Source organism: Hippoglossus stenolepis, chromosome 2, assembly GCF_022539355.2.
Source record: "Hippoglossus stenolepis isolate QCI-W04-F060 chromosome 2, HSTE1.2, whole genome shotgun sequence".
NCBI lineage: Eukaryota > Metazoa > Chordata > Actinopteri > Pleuronectiformes > Pleuronectidae > Hippoglossus > Hippoglossus stenolepis.
Window position 1 is genome coordinate 5,181,179 of NC_061484.1, and position 19,869 is coordinate 5,201,047.

The 19,869-nt window shown below is 43.5% G+C and overlaps 1 protein-coding gene across 1 annotated transcript in view; it reads left to right on the forward strand.

Moving 5' to 3' along the window:
• maml3 (mastermind-like transcriptional coactivator 3) overlaps positions 1 to 19,666 on the forward strand; it is a 110,637-nt gene extending 90,971 nt beyond the window's left edge. The window contains exons 4-6 of the mRNA XM_035183664.2: positions 11,389 to 11,655; positions 13,378 to 13,456; positions 15,446 to 19,666. Of these exons, the coding sequence (XP_035039555.1) occupies positions 11,389 to 11,655; positions 13,378 to 13,456; positions 15,446 to 16,542 (1,443 nt within the window). The 3' untranslated portion in view covers positions 16,543 to 19,666. The remainder of the gene's footprint in view (positions 1 to 11,388; positions 11,656 to 13,377; positions 13,457 to 15,445) is intronic.
• Positions 19,667 to 19,869: the final 203 nt, after the last annotated feature.

The window sequence follows — 19,869 nt, forward strand, 5'->3', positions numbered from 1 at the left end:
TTCCAATTCTGCTTTTAAAATGACTTTAACGATTAACTGATTATCAAAACAGTCGCATATTATTTTATTGTTTATTAACAAATTAATAAATAAACTGATAATAGCAGGACTCATTTTAAAAACTGTTTATCATTCTAGTGTTTTTTAAGCAAAAATAACCAAAATGTATCAGTTTCAACTTCTCAGATGGGTTTACTTTGTCTTTTACATGAGTAAATTTGGATTTTGGACTTGTTAGTTAAACCAAACAACCAATTTGAAGGAGTCACCTTCAGCTTCAGTCTTCTCAAGGAATATGACAGCACCAGTTGTCCCCCAAAACAACATATGATTAAGTTTAAGTGAAAAATCCCTCTAACAGTCATAGTAACCATGACTCTTGTTCATCAGAATCAAAGTAGGAAGTACTGTATTGTTGTAATAGAGGTTGGAGTGGATGGTTTGAACAACAAGACAGACTTAAACAAGGGCGACTCTTGTTTACTTCCCATTTCTTTCCGACAGCAAGTCATGGATATATTTGTTCCATAATTGTAACCAATGCATCTTTAACACCAAAATTAGCAGGTATATGCAGGTTTTTTAAACCCGGGACCTCAGGTGTGATGTTTCCATCACTACCAATCGGAGGGGTGATAAAAACCTGTATCTACTGCACAGTCATTTGACCTGGGAGTGAATGCTGATTGTAGCAATTCACATTGTCAACAAAAGCCAGATATTAGTGGAAAAGGGGCTCAAGTGTTATTATTCTAACTATGATAGCAAAGGTGCCACAACCTTAAGAAACATCATGATAAACCTGAACAGACTTATAAAAAAGTACCAATTTTAACCCAAACCATAACCAATTTGTCATTGTTCCTAAACCTAATCAAACATTAACCATAGCAATGTCACATTCTGTCCTTCATTGGGAGGACTTGTGAGAGAATTCTTAGTTGATCATTATTTAGTTGTTACCCTGCCCAATTGTAGCTTCAGTATGTAAATGTGAAGCAGCTGGTCCTGTATATGTGGCAGCAGATCCACTTCGGTATCTCACTGGAATATGATGGGATATAGAGGAAAAGGTGGGGGTAGTTAGAGGGGTGGAGAAATCAAGATGGAGGGAGGGCAAAGAGGAAGGGAGTGAGATGATGTGAAGGCGAGGGGAGAGCAGAGAAAAGAGTGCCTGAAGAAATACAGGAAGATGGAGAGACTGTGGAGGAACGGCACAGGGAAGGGGGGAGCCTATTGCCATGAGACTACGGCAGAGAGAGAAAAAGAGAGGGAGAGTGCAAAAGAGTGATAGCCCTACAGCAGCACCTAATGGCTTCTCTGGAGAGAAGGAGAGGGAGGGAGTGCAGAGGACGACAAGGCATAATGAGGGGGCTATGACAGAGGCAGAGATAGATTTAGAGAGGTGGATTGAGGGAGAGACAAAGAGAGGTGGAGGTTGCACGGCCATTCTGTAAAGACGGTGACAAAGACAACAGGGGGAGAGTGAAAAACGGTAAATGGAGAGATATAGGGGAGGGGGCAGAATGATAGCTGCTGAGGCATGGATGGATCCAGACGTTAAATGAGCAACAGCGACAATAAAGATGGATGAGGGTGGACGCAGAAAAACAAATGTGAAACAGGTAGAAAAACAAATAAAGCAGGGGTGAAGTGAGGAGGAGGAGAGCGAGAGGAGCCGCGGGCGAAATGAGGCGGGCGAGAAGAGGAGGGATCAGCCCTCGAGGTGAACAAAGAAGGGAAGAATGAGGGGGAAGATGGATGGAGTCGAAGGGTGGATGGAGAAGGAGGGAGGGAGGGCAGGCAGAAGAGGAGTGGCTGATGGAGAGATCTTAAAAAAGATAGGGAGAGAAATAGAGATGAATGAACGGTGAAAAGAGATTGAATGAGGTGAGGAGGAGATGGAGGGATATTTTGAGTGAGCGCAGAGTGAGGCAAGAGGAAGCTGGAGAAGAGGTTGTTCACAGAGGTGGAGGATGATAGGAAAAGGCAGTTTACTGTCATATGACGTGAGAGAGGGAGGGAGGTAAACAGAGATGCAAGGCTGGACGGATGTGTGGAACATATCTTTACCTCCGTTAACAGCCGTGTAATAGCACTGATCGCAGCTGTGAATAATTCAAAGCCTCTAGTTGGGAATTCTCTCCGGGAAGAACCCGAATGTGATAACCTCTCACACACACACACACACACACACACACACACACACACACACACACACACACACACACACAGGACGCACTTACAAAAGTGTTTGATTTCCTTTCCCCCTCTGTTTATTGCTACTTCTCAGCTACAAGCTTTGTATATTACCCTCAATACACATATGTGTGTGTGCACGTACACACAGTGGTAATAAAGGAGTGTGTGATATAAAGTGCACAAGAGAGAGTAATGGAGACCTGAGAGAAAAGATGGAGAGAGGAAGAGAAAGCGAATGGTCCACCCTCTGTGGCTCCAGCTTGTCACTCAGACTCACCATTCTCAGCCGCCATGATTAGATTATATGGAAGCCCATCAGCCTCCCCCCTTCTCTCACTCATACACTATTTTCCCTTTTTTTTTTGTAGAATACACACATTTATTTCACACACACTCCCCGCAATGGCCTCTCTCTTTCTAGCTTGCGAGTGTCTGCACGTGTGTCTTTAAGGTCTCCATGGCTACCGTTTCCAAGGTGATTTACTGTAGCACCTGGTCCCTCTCAGGGTGGTACACTCGTCTGCTCGCCACAATCACTCCCCGGCCACCAGTGATCTCATCCCTTCGCTCCCTCCTCCTCCTCGTCTTCCTCCTCCTGGCTTGTTGTCGTGAACATGATTTACTCCTGTCTTCTGTCCTCTCACTGCACGTCATATTCTGCCGTCTGTGGCCATTTATCCTCCGCACTAATGGTATTCACAAGAGGCAACTTGTGCGGAAGTGAGTGTGAAGCAGCTCTTAAGAAAAGCTTGTAACCTGCTGTCTGAGATCCATCAAACGTTAGTGTATAGTCGTGCTCAAACAGTCGTTTAAGTCATGAGTTGTTTGTCTTAAAATTAATTGACAACAATTGTTTAAACTATCGTCTTCATCACTATAAGTTAAATACTTTTGGTGCCTGAGAAATAAAACAATTTGAAGTTGTCACTTTGTGCTTTAAGAAAGTGTTTTGGAGTATTCTCTAATATTTTATGCATTAATCAATTATTAGAGGACAAAATATATTGACATGAAATGAAATACAACTGTGTAATTGGGAACCAGAGAAAGACTCTGACGATACAAAATGAACCAAGGAGCTTGTACCTGAAAGAGGATCCTACTTCTGTTGTGAATATGGTTTGGGTATTAAAAGTTGTTTTGACCCCACCTGATGATGTTAACTACTACTGGATAGGGCTGGGGCGACGAGTCAACGTAATCGACGTCACCTATTAGGGGTGAAGTGAGGAGGAGGAGTCCGGACCCAGGCGCCGCTCTATATGGACCCAGACCTATTATTAGATTTTAACGGAGCGTTTCTATTTTAACCTGCGCAACTTTTCTCGCATTTACAGTAATCTTATTTTAACCTGCGCAGCTTTTTCGTCTTTACAGTAGTAAATCCTGGCAGCACACGGGAGAGTTAACTTCTGTCACTGAACAAGAGAAAGTGGGAACAAAGAGAAAAGCGTAAAGCTGCATTAGAGTACCCTCCAGTTCAACTTGATAATTATTAACAAACATTGTTAAAATACTATTGAATTGTACTTTCTTTATTTTATTTGTTTTGGACTTCATACAGACATTGACACAACTACCAGGCTTCTTCAAAATTGATGGCAGTGAATCATAACACATGTGCATTATGATGTTTCAGACCTTTGCTTGAGGACATTTTACAAATCTATATTATTATGGGCATCAAAAAGGTGTAAAATATGGTTGGGACCTCAAAGGTTCACCATTTCATCTATAAGGGAACAAAACATGAAAGTCTGTACAAAATGACAATTCATTCAGACATTTCACCCAAACCCCCCTGGTGTAACACCAAGGTCTGCAGGCATTATCCTCTGCAGGCTGTGAATGCTTGTACAACATTTCATGGCAGTCCATTCAATGTCTGCTGATTTAATTCAGTCTGTAGATTTCTGAGAGTACATGTTGAAGCCTGTTTTCCACATCCTGTCATTGTGTCTGCTGTAGAATCAAAATTTACAGTAGGTGTTGGAGCTTGGGTGGAGCAGTAGTGAAGTCAGGATGGTGAAACCAGCACAACTGAATGTGTAGGCAATGAGAACAGTCAGGCGAGGCAGTTACAAGCTATAATATCCTGCTAATGGAACAGTGATTTATGGAACAAGTGGTACAACTCAGCTTTAGCTTTAAATGCTTCAACATTATAGTCTGAATTATGATAAAAGATCTTATCCCTAAGAATGAAAGTAAACATAAATGATTCAACGTTTTTTTGGGTAAACTGTAATTTAAAGAATTCCATGCTATGCTATTGCAAACAAGCATGAACTGACATCCCAGGCTCTGTGCTGTCTGTGGGTGGCAATCCTGTGTATGCAGAGAAATCCCTTGGTTAAGCACAGTGCTTCCAAACAGCATTCATGCTGCAGGGATTCATTTACTTAAATTGATCCACTCCTGCATGCCTACATGCATTTCACAGCAGCGCTGTATGGCATCGAGTTGGTTCAGTTATGGTGAAAGGATGATCCCAAGAAACCCTGTTAACCCACACCATTGTTTTTGAGCCGATGTGGGGGGATTTGTGTGTGTGTGTGTGTGTGTGTGTGTGTGTGTGTGTGTGTGTGTGTGTGTGTGTGTGTGTGTGTGTGTGTGTGTGTGTGTGTGTGTGTGTGTGTGTGTGTGTGTGTGTGTGTGTGTGTGTGTGTGGCTTGTCCGTGTGTAGAGAGAAGATTCAGAAATAGGCCAGTTAGGGTTTAGAGCGGAGAGATGTTAGAGATTAAACAGACCTCTGTGGGGAGCAAGACTCCTCTCTAGCAGTTTAAATATAACTCTCTTCAGGGAGAAAGTGTGTGTGTGTGTGTGTGTCAGAGAGAGGGAGGGGTTAAGATAGGTAGAGTGGATGTGTTCTTCTACAAATGAAAACCTGGTGGCTATGAATCAAAACCACTGGCTTCATACTTCCACATTTCATTGTTACTGTGTGTGTGTGTGTGTGTGTGTGTCAAAGTGATGTCTTCTTTTACCTTTGGTGCCGTGGGGATAGTTTAATACTGTGAGGTCTGGCTCCACCATCTGCTCGGGGTTAGTGTGCATGTGTGTTTTCGTATGTGCATGTGTCGTTATGGATCAGTCAGCTGGTGCTGCATAATAATATCTTAACCATGTGCTCTAATGCACATTACACCTGTGGGTTTTTCCGTACACATACTTGATTCCTCCACTTTACGTTGGCCATGTTCAGCAGTAAGAAACTGAAAACATGCAGCAGGTTGTCTTTCTCTCCTTTATGGTTACCTTCTTGTACAATGGCATAGAATCCTGAATAGTTAGTAAGACTGGCTTTACTACATTGTACAGGGGCTGTAGATACAATAGTCTAATCAGTGTGGGGTTTTTCTGGTAATTTTTTCAAGTTAAATTTCTAAGTTTTACGGTACTTTTTCTGGTACTTTTGTGGTGGTTTTTTTCTGGTGTTTTTCCTATTTGTAGGGGATAATTTTAATGGAATGTTTTCATCGTTTATCTGGTGTACTTTTCTTCCTTTTTTCTCAGAAATGTTTTGATAACTTTCCAATTTTCTGGTCATCTTCAGTCACCATCAGTTGGCAAAGTTAGCTGACTGTCAAAATTCTTGAAAAGTCAGCGGTTGTTGCTAAAAGAAGCCGTGATACATATGTCAGAGCACTATTTGATTCCATGTGTTTACATGTCAGGCGTAAAACACAACGTTATGGAGTAGGTGTCACAGATATTGATTGGAGTTTACTCTAGTGAGTAGCGTTGAAGCCTTACTCCCCCGCTCTGAGTTGACAGTAACCAGCTGTTCGGCAGGGAAAATCATGACAAGGACTTTAAACCGACACCTTCGCCTACTCCTGCAGATTGCACATAGAGTGTAATGGTCCACTGTGTTAGGGCATTAAGTGATGAAGCTGTTAACTCTACTACCATCTTTATCCTCAACAGTTATTTAGAACCATGGTAACATACAATGAGGTGCACGTTAAAGTTGAGTGCGTTGACTGAGGCTATTGAGGAACCACACATACACACCCTGCCACTCACTCAGTCTTATGTTCTTGTCTGATTGTGTTGTCATCTGAAATTCCAATGGAATAGTGGCATCATAAAGTCAGTGCTTTCTTGACGATCCCCCAGATGTGATCTTAAGTGTATGAGGATGCTCCACTCGGAATAATAACTTGTGTATGATATGATTTAAACTGATTAAATGAATTAATGTGCCCAGGTTTTCCCTGCTGCTATGCATGCACATACCTTTGCTATCAATGTGTTGATTAATTCAGGCTGGCACCTTTAAACTTGTAGACACACCACTTCTGTTGCATCTCATCATGTTACTCCCAGTATTTTTAGAGCTTATTTCATTAGCATATTTCTCCACATCTCAGACATCACAGGGGTCAGAGAGCAAGGTCAGCCAGTGTGAAACTCAAGGACATTCAGACATTGATAAGCTCCAGCTGTTAAAAGAGATCAAGCCTGTGACCTTCAAGCTGGACACATGAACCAGACACAGCTTAAACACCCTCAGAGCATCCGCAACGTAAACTATCAATTGCTGCAACTTCGACCTTTGTCTGAACACACAATCCAGAGATAATGTGAGCAGATTCACTTCCTGTTCACCTCCTCAGTGTAACTGCACCCGTAGTTTATGTGAGAGTCTAATGAACCATTCCATCCATCCATCCATTCATCCATCACTCCGCTTTCTATCTTACACCATGGCTGCTCTCCTCCTCTTCACACGCCCTCCCTCCTTTCTCTTACACAAGTGGGTGACAGATGTGAGCCACTGTGGAGAGCACACAGACACCTAGTGCTCTGCTGTCAGGCACCACTGCTCTCATTGGCAGTGTGTTTGCGCGTTTGTGTGTAGTTGTGTTGTCTTCATGCAAGAACTGTAAGGCATCAGGTGATGCTATATTTATCTTTAAGAGTGCATTGTGTTTGCAGATACACATTTAGGCCATGTCTACATAACTGTGTATCCTTTTTGAATGAATATTTTCCAGTCATTTTTATTTTTTATTTTTAAACCTCTGTCAACACGACCTTTGTTTTCACAAAATATCTCCCACAATGACTACAAACACTCAAACAAGCATGCCGGGCCAATTGGGGATAAAGTCTACATCAACGGTCTGTCAAATACCAGAGAAGAAGTTTCTGAGCATGCTCAGTAGTCTTATTTTCCTTTGGCGGTAGTAACTTCAAAACCAATAGTAGCTCATCATTTTTATACTTACTATCTCTGATTATAAATTGGGTGAGGCAGATGCCTGTGAATGTCGGTAATGTGGTGCAGTAATGTTATGTTTAGCTAGCAGTGCTAACCAAACAGAGAGAGAAACACATAGTAAGAAAACACTTTTTTTCCCCCAAACACAGAGTTTTTGAAAACCTGCTCTTTGGAAGGCGTATGTAAAAAGTGTGGAGGAGACCAAACAGAGAAAAATATCATCAAAAATAACATAGTGTGAACAGAACATTTTACACACACAGAGTAGACATACATTTCTGCCCCATGAGATTCAGGAATAAAATGGTCAACCCCCCTTCACTTACAAACATGCACACGCACATTTCCGCTTACCTCACATGTAATGTAATCACCTGGGCTCTCCATGCCTCCTAACCCAATAAAGCTGACAGCCTCTGATATACACACACACACACACACACACACACACACACACACACACACACACACACTCAAAAACAGACACACACATCCTCCGGAACACCATGTGATACCAATACCTCTCCTTTCATTTCATCCTCTGTTCCCTTTCCTCTGCCTTCCTGTCTTTCCTGCAACAAAGTAACTTTGAGGCAGACCACAGCAGCTGTTAGAGTTTTAAACCCTAGCTACTGGAGTTTGTGTTGTTAGTAGTTAAGTATTAGTCACTGACCCATCCATGTTAAATCTCGCATAGTTTTGGGAACTGGCTCGAGCCGGTCCAAGGTGCCAGAATGAAGCGTGAGCAGTGTCAGGGATTTAGAGGAAATGAAAGATTGAGTTGGAGGGACAGGGGTGAAGGACACAGCAGAGCAGACAGTGTGGATGCTCTTTGTTACATTATTCGACCACAATCATGAATAAGGACAAAGCGGATGGAAAGAAAGGAAGAAGTAGTAAAAAATGTGTTTGTGTGTAAGTATGCCTCATCCGGGTCTGCCCGGCGTTGCTGAGGGTGACCAGGCGTGGCGGCCATAACTGCTCCTCCAAGGGCCATCTGCTCCTCGCCGCAGCAACTGTTGCCAGGGTACCTGCTCTCTTCTCTCCTCCTATCTCCCCAGTCCCACCTTTTACTCCTCCTCTTTTGGCTTGACCCCCCCACAGCTTCCTCTTGTTTAAGAAGACCTGCTTGGCTTTTCTCCTCTCCTCTTCTCGTCTGCTCTCTTCTGTTCCTTATTTGCTCACACATGCTCTTTTCTTTTCTCTTCTGTTAATTTAATTAGTTTTTTTCATTCTAAAGAGGATACCTGCTCTGTATTCAATGAGCTTTATTGGCATGACATTCAATTCATTGTATATTAGCAACGCTACAGTTATACTTCTGCTAATGCACTTGCTCTTTTTTCATCTTTTACATCATGTGCCTGTCTTTTCTGTATATGTATCTTTATTAACTAAAACACAGTGTTTATATATACTATACTTTTCTCTCATTTCTCCAGCTGACACTATAACACACACACCACCTTCACCAAAATCTTTAGTTCTCTCAGACCTTTCCTTTCCTCATTCCTTGTTCTCTGGAAAATGTGTGGACATGACTCAGACCCCCCAGTCACACACACACACTCATCTACAGAGTGAGAGAAGGGAGAAAGAGTGAAGAAAGGAGTTTGATGATGGGGTGTTTAGAGGGAGAGGAAGAAAAGACGTAGAGAGAGTGAGTGGGGGAGAGGGAGAGATCGTAGATCAGAACCGTCATGATTGAGCCATCTGCTGAGAGGACAGAGAGACGCAGACACACACACACACACACACACACACACACACACACACACACACACACACACACACACACACTTAAAGATCACCACTGCCACCCGTTGGTCAAATCCTTACACTACTCCTCTCCTACCCATCTCCGCTCCTATCCGGCATGGTGTCCGTGCTCTGCTGCCATCCAGCAGGAACATGCCAACCAGAGATGAACCACGTAGCTCTGAACATCGATCAGTCTCGTCTGGCTGTCTGGTGAGCCAGTCTTAAGCAGCCAATTCTGTTTGCTCCACAGGGTTTTTCCTGTGCTCTAATATATGAGGTTTATCTCCACCTAACTCCTTTCTAAGAAGAGCGGAGCCTCAGTACGGATTATGAGGCTTTGGCTCTTTCAAAACATATCGAGTATAGTGGTGTGTTGCAGACTATAGCCAATGCCACGATTCAGAAATCCTGCTTTTGATGTTTTGATTCTCTCCCTACAGTTAGAAACTGTGTTTTGTTGTAGTTTGTGTGCTCTGCGTGGCCGTGTGTGGTACTATTTTTATATGTGCAAACACTGTACAGGCCTGACTCGTCCTCTCTCCTCCTCTCAGGCATTCTCCCTCTCTTATTGCCTAAACAATGTCCACTCTCGTTCAGCTGTCTAACCTTTAATAGATTCATAAACGCTCCTCTCCCATTGGCCAGAGCAGGCCATTTCATCCTATTAAAGATTTGCATAAGGCTGAGTGGAGCAGGAAGTGCTCTTTATATGCTAATGAGGAGATAATGTATGCAGCACGGAGCCACCAAAGCTCTGTTGGGAGGACTCAGGGTGGCCTGATGTGCTGAATCTTGAAGCAGTCCTGTCTTTATCTGGCTCCTCAGTCTCATTCACAGACACCTGGACTGTGTCTTTGTGAGCTCCTATAAAGCAAAACGCTCGACTGCAGTGTCGTGCCTGAAACAGATTGTGTGAAGTCGACACTGTAGATGCCTACAATACTGGAAGTGTGTTGAATATGCAAACCCTCTGTACCTGTAATGATGTTACCTTCACTTGTGATACAGAGCTGTAACAATGACAGTGAAGAGGACTTGAAGTGTCTTTGTTTGTCATGTAAAAGATCATTTGGCATTTTTTTGTTTAGTTTTTGACTTAAATAGCCTTTCAAGCAAGAGTTGGATATTTTGGAAAAAACATTTGTTTGCTTTCTTGCCAAGAGTCATATGAGAAGATAAGAACCACTCTGATATCTGTCTGGTACTAATGAAGCAATCCCTCGCTGCAGGTTAGCTTAGCATAGCACAAAGGCACAAAATCTGCTTACCAGCACCTCAGAAACCCACTAGTTAGCAAATTGTATCTTGTTTAATCCATGCAAAATTGTGTCTTAAAATAAAGTAGTTAAGTTAGTTGGAGTGCTGCTGAGTAGTTTTTGTTATCTTTGATTAGATCCAAGACGGCTGTTTCCAGTTTTTAGGTTTTCTAGTAGTTTTTAGAAGCTAAGCTTCTAATCTTATCTAGGGCTACATCCATACTGCTGTGTTTGAAAAACGTTTTTTTCAAACAATTTCTGTCCATGTGCGCATTTTGGCTCCGTATTAGTTTTAATCCCAGTCCATAATACACGCCTGGAAACATGACCACTCATGTACACTGGACATGCTTGTGCCGGTCTACACAGATTGTGCGAAGGATAGCTCGTCTTCTATGTAAGTAGTTGTATCATTGTAAAATGCAGAATTTAAGTGCACAAAAGCTGTAAGCAAAGAAAATAGTCAGCAATGCTTGTAATTGATTATCCCTGTTGCGTTCTATACTGGTAGCTGAGGCTGATGCCAGTTCTTTTCATGTGGCTCATGTGATGTGAGCCTGACTGATGATGCGAAGGCTATGTCGTGACCAAAAAGTCCTAATCAGCAAGCGCTTGTGAGTGTCTATGTCAACATTTCCAAGCATCTCTGTTTCTGCCCGTCCAAACTGAAGTGCGGCCTCTGAGTTTTCAAAGTAAATAGGGGTCAGCAGTGTTCTTTAGCGCCTAGTGTAACGAGTAGTGTGGACATCAGGCGTATCAGTAGCAGAGTTGATGCATTTTTTGTCGCATTTTTGCGACAAAAAGTAGTACGGATGTACTCTAACTAGAAAGCAAATTGGCCTATATGACACAACCTTGAAATATTATTTTCATGATTGATTGATTGAGAGGTGATTGGCCAACATCTTACCAACTGTGCCCTTTTTTCTGTCTGTGCAGGAGCAAGGTGTGGTGGGAATGTCACGACCACCTGGCGCTATCCCTCCTCCTCATCCTGGTGGAGGTGTGGCCTCAGGGGTTGGACCCAACCAGGGGTCAGGACCACCTCCGGGCTACGTGGGCAATCAGCAGCAGGCGGCCATGATGAAACAGATGATGGCGATGGAGCAGGAGAAGCGGGTGCAGATGCTCATGATGGAGCAGCAGAAACAGCAGCTCTTCAGAGAACAGAGGCAGCAGCAGCAGCAGCAGCTACTGGCTGAGCAGGTGAGGCTTTTATATGTTAGTGTGTATGTGTGGGGATTAAAAAGCAGAGTGATTCATCTGTTGCTCATTAAATTATAATTTGTGTGTGAACATGGTTTGTTCATACAGCCCTGTATATTTGTATGTGTCTGCAGTTCTAACAAGAGCAGCCCCATCCTCTTGTCTTCTTTACTGTTGTCTGGTTGCATGTATAATTACCCTCTACCAGCCCCCTCTTCACTACTTCCTTTTCATCTATGTGTGTGTGTGTGTGTGTGTGTGTGTGTGTGTGTGTGTGTGTGTGTGTGTGCGTGTGTGCGTGTGTGTGTTTGCATGTGTGTGTTTGCATGTGTGTGTGTGTGTGCGTGTGGCTGCCTGCTGTGATAATGTGGTGTTTTCTTCTCATTTCTCTCTCTGTGAGGGAATCAAGTACTAAAGAGTTCTGAACTCTGAAGTCACCACCCACCATGTTGGTTTTAATTGGATCTGCTAAAACATACACAGACACACAAAATATAGGTGTCTGAAAGGAAACACATCCTGCTGGGGTTAGTGTGAACTGTTAACTGGATATAATGCCTCTCTTTAAACAAGCAACACCCTCTCCTGTCCAGGCTCACAATCAGCAGTTGTTTTTATGCTACAAAGACCCAGATTATTTACTAATAATAAAAAACCTTAACATTTTTCCAATAAATGTTCTGTATCAGCAATACAAGAGTGTCTAGGCTGAGTTTGGTTTATTTATTTATTCTCACCAGCACACACCTGTTTGACTCCTCCAGTACCAAAAATACCTGTCTAACCTCTGCTGTACCAAAAACTTCTGTCTCACCTCAGCTATACAAAAAACATCTGTCTTGCTTCTCCAGTACCAAAACATCCGTCCCACATCTGCTGTACCAAAAACACCTGTCTCACCTTGATTAAACATCTGTCTCACTTCTGCTGTACCAAAACATAACACATGAGGATGTAGTGCTCAGTATGTCCACTGGTCCATCCATACATTAACCCATTTGGGTTTTTATTTTCATGAAACATCATAGTTATGTTAATGTGACTCCTCTTGATATTTTGCGTTTCTTGAAAAAAACTGACTTCAGTTGAGAGGAGGCTCTCAAGTCTGAACTTTTCAGCAATGAGCAGCAGAGAGACACTACACAGCGTTGTGTTTACATGGTGTGGATATGAAGGGATTATCCTGTTGTCACTGGCACTGAATTACAGGATCACTCAATACTCGACACCTGCACATTAAATAAATACTATATACAACTGGAGTCTTTGGCATGCCTGCATTTGCAATTTGATAGCACCAAACAATGTGCTCTCTCAGGTTTTGTGGGTGCATTGGTGATATTGGTGGTATACAAACATCTGCCCTGCCTCAGCTGTAGGCAACATCTGTATCAAATCAAATGTAGCAAACATCTCTCCTTTATCAATCTTTATCAATGTCTACAGTGTGCACAACTTTACCAGGAAGTTCAGCATTATTGAAATTTAGAGACTGAAAGCTTTTTTGTATCATTCAATTATTGTATTGTAGCCTTCTTTTCCTCTGTCTGCATGTTGGAACGCTTCTCCACTCTTTTAAGGAAATCTGCTTAGTAAAACTGGTCTTACAGTTAAGTGTGACCCTGTTTCTGTGTGTCTCCTATGATGATACTAAATCCTTAATACACCAAATACCTATGTGGGCGTTAGAATTAATAAACTTGTATATGTCTGTGTCTGTAGCTCCAACAGCAGCAGCACCTCCCCAGACAGATGGGCCAAGGCCAGAGGAATCCATACCCCCAAGTCAATCAATACCAAGGTGAGAGACACAAATGCTTGCATTCATTCTATCTTTGCAACACAATGCACACAATGTATGCAAAAACACAAGAATGGCAGCACCTCAATAGATTTTCTAATGAAGGAGGCAAGACCTGACCTAAATTCTTCAGCATTTCTATTGACATCCACATTAGTAAATGGATTTTTGGCAAAACAATTTCCATTTCTTTGCAGAGCATCCAGATGGTTAAACAAAATAAAATCACATATGTGTACTCGGTCTGCAATAAGTATGGTATAGATGGTCCAGTGCCAAGACAGATTTTACAGTTCACTCTGTGACATATTCACAGACAGATAGACTCATGAAAACATGAAGCAAACAGCAGTGTCGACCGAACGTCACCCTGAAACCAAACCTCGTCCTCACTGTCTGTCTCTGTCAGATACATCAGTTGGCACTCAGACACTCCTCAGCTTCTCTCTTTCTATCTCTCGCTCTCTTTTTCTCTCTCTCACCCTCTCCAAAAAAAAATATAGAATATTCCTGCTCTGCCTGTTACCACGGCAACTTGTCTGTCCTGGATCCCCCCAGAGTTCCGGTGAAGTCAGAGAGATGGATGAGAGGAGGGAAGTGGGAGAGGGGGGGGGCGGGGGCTGGCAACAAGCAGAATAGATAGATAGTCTGGTAGGTAGAAGGAGGGAAGAAAGACAAGAGAGAGAGAGAAAGAGACGAGTGGGTGAGTGTATGATGGAGGGATAAAGAAAATGCAGGGAGGGAGGAGGAGAGTCAAGTTAAAAGCCTTTTATAGCCATCAGAGAGACTGTCTGCAAGTCTGAGAGATAATGTGGAGAGGAAGACGGGGCTCCAGCATGAAACCCTGGCCCGGATATATATATATTAGTTCAGCTGTCCTGTAGTGTATCAGTGTCACCTGCAATGAGAACATACTCATATTTCTATGAAGCGATACATAGAATATGCATAGCTGTTTTGCTGTGTTATGCTCTTCACTCTCACTCCTCTGTTACAGTTACAGTCCGAGCTGTGAGGTGAGGGATTAGTGGACAGAAGTGGGTTTATTAGAGGTCTTAGAGCCATTTCCACGCTAGCAGACCTCCTCAGCTCTGCCACTAGCGAGTCACTAATAGGAAAAAGCAGGAAAATAAAGTGTTTGTGCTTAAGTGTGTTAAGTTTTATTTTCCTGTGGCAGGATTTGAAATAAACTGGGAGAGTAGCATTGTTTTCAGAGTAAACGGGTTGTCACAGAACATAAATCTTATCCTCAGCACTGACTTATTTGATCGGTCTTATGTGCCATTTAGTGGGTCTGGTAAACAGGCACCAAAGCTCTTTCACAAAGTCCCGTTTCTCGATGAGTTCTGTCTCTGTAAAGCTGTTTTAGACATGCACTGAACTCTGGAGAACCTCCGGACATTCCCCCGTAGGTGCTGTATGTGAGAACTTAAATGTCCAAGTGAGAGGCTCTGGAGTTTATGGGGAGTTTCCCGGGCCAGCCCCCGAGTGAAAACTCTGGAGATGTGAGAACACAGCAGGAGGTCCTCCGGAGGATGACTTTGATGACGTTTCTAACATGCGACGGACACAAAACTGAAAAGATTTTAAAGAATACAAATATCTCAGAATTAAAAAGGGGAGCCATACATGTAGAAAACACAGACAAATATGACAGGAGAGCTTTTGGTGATAAGGGCCGACGCCAGTGTCTATGTTCTGTAAACAAAAGCATATGATCTCTGCAGCAGAATTGATACGCTACATCCTGCCTCTGCCTGCGGCACCACCCCTCACCTGAACTCTCCATGAAATGTCTGTGTTGTTTTGAATGCGTCTGAGCAGAGGATCTATTGCTGCGTTGTTCATGTGTGAAGGCAAACTCTGGAGAACGTCCAGACCCAATTATGCGGACATCCTCCAGAGTTCATTTCTGAAAATGGCTTAATTCTCTCCTAACTCCATAGTGTCTGTTCTCTTGTTTTAACTCCTCTTGTTCTCCTTTACCAGGTCCTCCTCAGGATCTGGCATCCAGGAGCCAGGCTCTCCAGAACATTCGAGCTGCCCGACTCTTACAGCAGCAACAGCAGAGCCAGCAGCAGATGGTCCAGATGAGTTCTGTTCAGAGCCAGGGTGGCTCTGTGGGACCCCAAGCTGACATGGGCCTACCCTATGGCAACCAGGGGTCTAACCAGGGTTCCCTGTATGGGCTCAACCCCTCCATGAGCCAAATGATCCACCAGCAGCAGCACCAGAGCCAAAGCGTCCAAGCCTCCATGGGTCTTCCACCGCAGCACAACCCTGCTGGAGGGCCGCCAAGGCAAGCAGGTGCGGGTCCTGGGGTAGGAGGTATGCCAGGAGGCCCTGGAGGTGGTGGAGCTGGAGGGTACGGGGGACAGGGCATGTTAATGAACTCCATGACCCAGCAACCCCTCAAAGGCCCTCCCAATGCCAAAGCTCAGGCACAGAGACTGCAAAGCATGCTGGGAGCAGGAGGAGGCGGCGGGGTAATGGGAGCGGGCGGCTGGCCGCAGCAGCAAGGACAGAGTCTGCAGGCCATGGGGGGAGGAGTCGGAAGGACTACAGGAAGTGGTGGAGGAGACATGGTGGGGTTCAGCTCAGCCCAGGGTTATGGGATGCAGCCAGGTCAACCCCCTCGCATGGCCAAGCAACACTTTCAGGGCCCGGGACAGGGGATGAGCCAGGGGATGGACCCAAGGGTGGGCAATCCAGCTGCAGGTATGGGTGGCCCCATGATGGGCCCTCACATGGGCGGTCAGCCCAGGACCAACCAGCCCCGGCCCATGGTCATGAACCAGGGAATGAACCAGGGGGTGATGGGCCAGGGGATGACTGGGATGGGGAGTTTCGGGCCAGGACCGGGGGGACCAGGAATCGGGACAGGGGGAGGTGGACCCTATGGACCCGCAGGAGTTGGGGTTGGAGGTCAGCCGCAGGGCTACCAGAGGACAGCCAATCAGGACATGTCATCTTATGGATATGGGGGCGGGCCCTCAGGTGGCGCAGCCTTCGGAATGGGCGATGGCTCAGGGGCGGAGCTGGACTCAAGCGATGGGTGGATGGAGGAGTTTTTCCCGAGCCAATAGCCAACAGGGAAAGTGGAGAAGAGTTTTTACTGGATGAACTAAACATTAAAGTAGGACAAAAGTTAAAACCTGAGAAAGTAAAACAGAACGACACGACGTAGACTGGCATGTTTTTGTTTTGTAAAACATGGGCAAGGTTATAAATGAGTTCTTGTGTTACATTTCGTGTATGAGTGTATGTGTGTGTGTGCGATTGTGTGATGGAGAGAGAGCGATCATTATGTCTTGTGCATATTAATGAAAAACCAATATAGAGATTAAGAGGTGTGTTTCATTAGTTTTCTTCTCTTTTTTTTTCGCGGAATGAATTTTTCTCATGTTCCAGTGTTTGAAAGCGAGCCCCGTTTACACAGCACCGCTTTGAGCCCGAGCTTCAGCAGAGGCTGATTGAACACCACAGACTGATGACGGGGAAGGAAGACTTGTTCTCAAGACAGCAATTTATTTGTGTTTGTGTGTTTGTGCCACCCAGCTCAGTGCTGCTCAGATCTCTCAACTGTGTGAGGAGCTGAAGGGAGTAGAAAGCACTCTCAATGCTCCCATTTCCTCTCTTAGATTTGTGTCCCCCATATATACACACACACACACACACGACATACACAAATCTCTCTCCCACACACTCTCTCACTCTGTTCTTTTCACTTGATCTCTCTCTGTCTCTCTCTCATCCTCATTTTTTTCTCTCTCTCCTCCCGTCTTTCCCACCCTCTCTCCGGAGACTCGTTCCTCACTCTCAACACTCCTTTCTCTGTTTAAATTGTGAACATCACAACAGAACAAATGATGTTCCTCTATTGTGCCAGACAAGCACACTCTGCCCTCTAGTGCTTTTGCTAGGCAACCGACCTGGGTGGCGTTATTTTTTCTTTCTTTTCCTTTTTTTTTTGATGAGGGGGTTCATTTCCTGTGTGTGGCTGTGGATGACGGGTATGCACATAGAGGAAGACAAAGAGAATAGGCAGCTAAAGCAAGCATTTGGTCTCAAAAGCTCACACACACACACACACCAATCACCCAACAAACAAACATCAGCCCGGGAGGATGAGCAGATGTGTGAGAGGCAGCTAACAGAGCTAATATGACATGAAACCCTCTCTCTGTGTGACACAAACCACATTACATGCATCAGGCTGACACGAAGCAGAATGATTCGCTGGGCACTGAATGTATTCAAGCACCACAAGTGACTTCTTCTTTTTAAGGGAAAAAAACGTTCATCAAAAAAACCACCTACATATTGTTTTGTTCGTTGCTGTGTTTTATCTCTAACAACGATGCTGGTTGTGTCTTTGTTGCTTAAAAAGCAAAAAAAAAAAAAAGAAGTTGAAATTAGCCCTCTTTTAGTTTGTGTTGTCTTTTTAATATCTGTTTGTCCTCCCGTCGCACCTCAGCCTTCTCTTCCGATCGTGACACAGCTGGTTGTCAAGTCACCGTGGCCCTGCTTTACATCACGGCTTCGCTTGTACCGCAGCTATAAAACACCCTCGCTCCAGACTAGAACATAACTGTGCTATACTGTAACACTACTGTGAAGAAATACGAGTTGTCCCCTTGCAGCGCTTTACTAAGAAAACGAATCACTGCAGAAAGTTTTAGAGGAAGTAGAGAAGCTTCAGACAGCTGATCAGGGCTTAAAGGGTGACTACAGTTAGCGCCAGTTAGCATTAAACCAAGCAGTGCTTCCACTGAAGTCAGTGTCTCCCCTCCTCTCAGTAAACTGTAGTCTGTCCACTCCTTCGCCCTCATGGTTGAGTCATAAATATCTGTTAGATAGGTTTTAATACAGTAGGCGTTGGTAAGATAACACCTTACTCCTCTAGCTGTTTTGCAATCTTGGTTAAAAGATGAATGAAAATCAGTCTGCGCGTGCATTACTTTGTATTTAGTTCATCAGAGTGAACGTTTGGAGGATGATGCTGTAATCAACGAACCAAAAAGCCTTCTTCTCTGTAAACTAACTCTCCTTGCCATCAACGCATCTGTTCTCATGGTTGTTGCCGTTGTACAAATCAAACCCTTTAAATACAAACTCTAACCACCATGCCCGTTTGTCCCGTAGGTGTTGCTGCGTTTGGTAGCGCCCACGAATGAGGTTCTGTACTTTGTTTTTTCGTCATGCTCGGTGGGGTAGAAGTGCTCCGTCTCACTGTGTGGAGTTGAAGGTCAATGGCAGACAGAAGTATAGGTTGCAGCGTTCCCAGGTTCTATCTGGGGAGAATGGTTAAAAACAAGTGAAACCCTGTGTCAGTGTCTGGATAAACTCTTGGAATGTTTGAGCCTTCCTCGCGCAGGAGAAGCAGTGGTGCTAAGTGGCTCCACTGCTTATACTTCCAAAACTTTGATAGTACTGCAGCACCACAGGCAGGCTCATGTATAAATTCAGAGTGAAATGGAGGCGGTGTGTAGGAAAACACCTGAGGTTAACCACTCCGACCAAGAGGCAAGAAGGTAGACAAAAACTTCTGGGTAAGAGTAAAGGTCACAGCTGCTGCGACCCTTTTGTTTTTCTTCAGAGTGAGGATTCGTGATATGGTTTGAAATCCCTTCAGGAAGAGAGGAAGCTTCCTCCAAAAATCTTTATGTACCGGGACCAAGTCTGTAGACAACATTTTAACAAAAGTTGTTGTTGTTGATGTTCTTTGTTTTATTCTGGTTTTTTTTGTTTTTTTTACTGGTGCTGACATATATGTGATTATGAGAAAAACTATATAAAAGATAATGGCTATTTGTAAATATGTTTTTACAGGTTTAAATACATCAGATAATACAGTCTCTACTCTGTAAAGAATTTACTGTTTGTTGGAAAAATAGAGAAGTATTTTTATTTTGAAGTTTTTTTGTTTCCACTTTTAACCCATCTGAGCTATGCCATTGCACTTCAGACAATGTCTTACTACTAATTTGTATTGTAAACCTCCTCTCTTTTTTGGAATTTGTTTTCATTCGTTTTTTGTTTTTTTTCTAGTTTGAGATCGACTCTGTTCTTGAGCAGTGCTTATTTCTTTTTATCCTGTACAGAATTCTGAAATGTTAACAAAAGAGAGTTACAAAGGACTTTTTGTTTGTTTGTTTTTCAAAAAGATACAATAAAGAGAGAATGTTCTCGCTGATCATATTAAATGAACGTTTGTTGTTCATTGGGTTTATTTGTAAGTACGGTCAGTACACCACACCTATGGAGTCCCCAAACTGAAAAAACATATTTCAAATATAACTATGTCAAACTAGAACTGATTAAATGCTAAATAGAACTGAATGCCTAGAAACTATTAAAATATAATTCACTTAATAAAAGAAGATATATGCTAACAAAGTTAGCAAACTAAC